Source organism: Nothoprocta perdicaria, unplaced genomic scaffold, assembly GCF_003342845.1.
Source record: "Nothoprocta perdicaria isolate Ctin4 unplaced genomic scaffold, notPer1 scaffold_570, whole genome shotgun sequence".
Lineage (NCBI taxonomy): Eukaryota > Metazoa > Chordata > Aves > Tinamiformes > Tinamidae > Nothoprocta > Nothoprocta perdicaria.
The window spans coordinates 52,476-54,098 of NW_020455833.1; the positions used below are offsets into that span (position 1 = coordinate 52,476).

Below are 1,623 nucleotides of genomic sequence, written 5' to 3' on the forward strand. Positions count from 1 at the left end.
ACCCGTGGGTGACACCGCCATGTGCACAGGGCGCAGGGACCCGCGGGGGACACCCCCACGTGCACAGGGGGCAGGGACCCGCGGGTGACACCCCCACGTGCACAGGGGGCAGGGACCCGTGGGTGACACCGCCACGTGCACAGGGTGCAGGGACCCGTGGGTGACACCCCCACGTGCACAGGGGGCAGGGACCCACGGGTGACGCCCCCACGTGCACAGGAGGGCAGGGACCCGCGGGTGACACCCCCACATGCACAGGGCGCAGGCACCCGCGGGTGACACCCCCACGTGCACAGGGCGCAGGGACCCGCGGGGGACGCCCCCACGTGCACAAGGGGCAGGGACCCGTGGGTGACGCCCCCACATGCACAGGGCGCAGGGACCCGCAGGGGACATCCCCACGTGCATGGGGCACAGGGACCCATGGGTGACGCCACTGTGTGCACAGGGCGCAGGGACCCGCGGGGGACGCCCCCACGTGCACGGGGCGCAGGGACCCGTGGGGGACGCCGTGCTCACGCGCTCCACGCGCAGCTCCCGCGCGGCGCTCACGGCGCCCGCCTGCCGGTGCAGCCCCAGCTCCAGCAGCGTCCCCAGGCGCAGCTCGGCCGGGCCCGGCGCCAGCGGCTGCTGCAGCAGCGCCTGCACCTCGGCCCAGTGCCTGCCGGGGGCTGCGTCACCGCCGGGCCCTGGCACCCCGGGCCCTGGCATCCCTGTTCCTTGGCACCTCATCCCCTGGCACCCTCTGTCCCCTGGCACCCCTATACCCTGGCACCCCATCCCCTGGCACCCTGTCCCCTGGCACCCCATCTCCTGGCACCACCAGCCCCCAGCACCCTCTGTCCCCTGGCACCCCATCCCTTGGCACCCCTGTTCCCTGGCACCTCATCCCCTGACGCCCTGTCCCCTGGCACCCTCAATCTCCTGGCACCCCCTGGTCCCTGGCACCGCTTGCCCCTGGCACCCCATCTCCTGGCACTGCCGTCCCTTGGCACCCCGGCCCCTGACACCTCATCCACTGACACCCTGTCCCCTGGCACCCCCAATCCCCTGGCACCCCCTGGTCCCTGGCACCCCATCTCCTGGCACCGCCGTCCCTTGGCACAGCCATCCCCTGGCACCCCGTCCTCTGGCACCTCCCGTCACCCCCGCGGACCTTCAACACCCCACAGCCCCATTCGCCCCTCAGTGTTACTCAGTGGGGCTGGCACCTCCTGTCACCCCCTGCCACCCCACCTTGCCCTGCCCTGCTGTCACCCCCCCGTTGCCACCTCCCACCCATCCTGGTGCTCCCTGCTCCTCCCTGTCACCTCCCGCCACCCCTTGTCACCTCCCCTCCTCCCTGCCCGCTCTGGTCACATCTCGGTCCCCAATACCCAGGTCCCGCAGTCACCTCATGCCAACCCTGCCCCCTGTGTCAGCGGTGTCCCCACCCGCTCCCAGTGTCACCCTCGGCGCCCCCGTCACCCCGCCATGTCCCCGTCACCTGGGCCGCATGGCGGGGCTGCGCAGGTCGCACACGAGCGGCACCGTGCGCCGGAAGGCGTCGAGCAGCGTCGCCGTGGCCTCCACCACGTCCCAGCGGCGGCCCTGGGCGCAGGGGGGCGCAGGGGGGCGCTGGGG

At 73.4% G+C, this 1,623-nt stretch overlaps 1 protein-coding gene across 1 annotated transcript in view; it reads right to left on the reverse strand.

The window, feature by feature from the left end:
• The window catches only part of LOC112955483 (dynein heavy chain 2, axonemal-like), a gene marked incomplete at its 3' end in the record, with an annotated part of 69,295 nt that overhangs the window by 52,119 nt on the left and 15,553 nt on the right, over window positions 1-1,623 (reverse strand). Inside the window, exons 15-16 of the mRNA XM_026048805.1 lie at window positions 1,487-1,590; window positions 520-661 (exon numbers count right to left, since the gene is read on the reverse strand). Coding sequence (XP_025904590.1) covers window positions 520-661; window positions 1,487-1,590 — 246 coding nt within the window. The remainder of the gene's footprint in view (window positions 1-519; window positions 662-1,486; window positions 1,591-1,623) is intronic.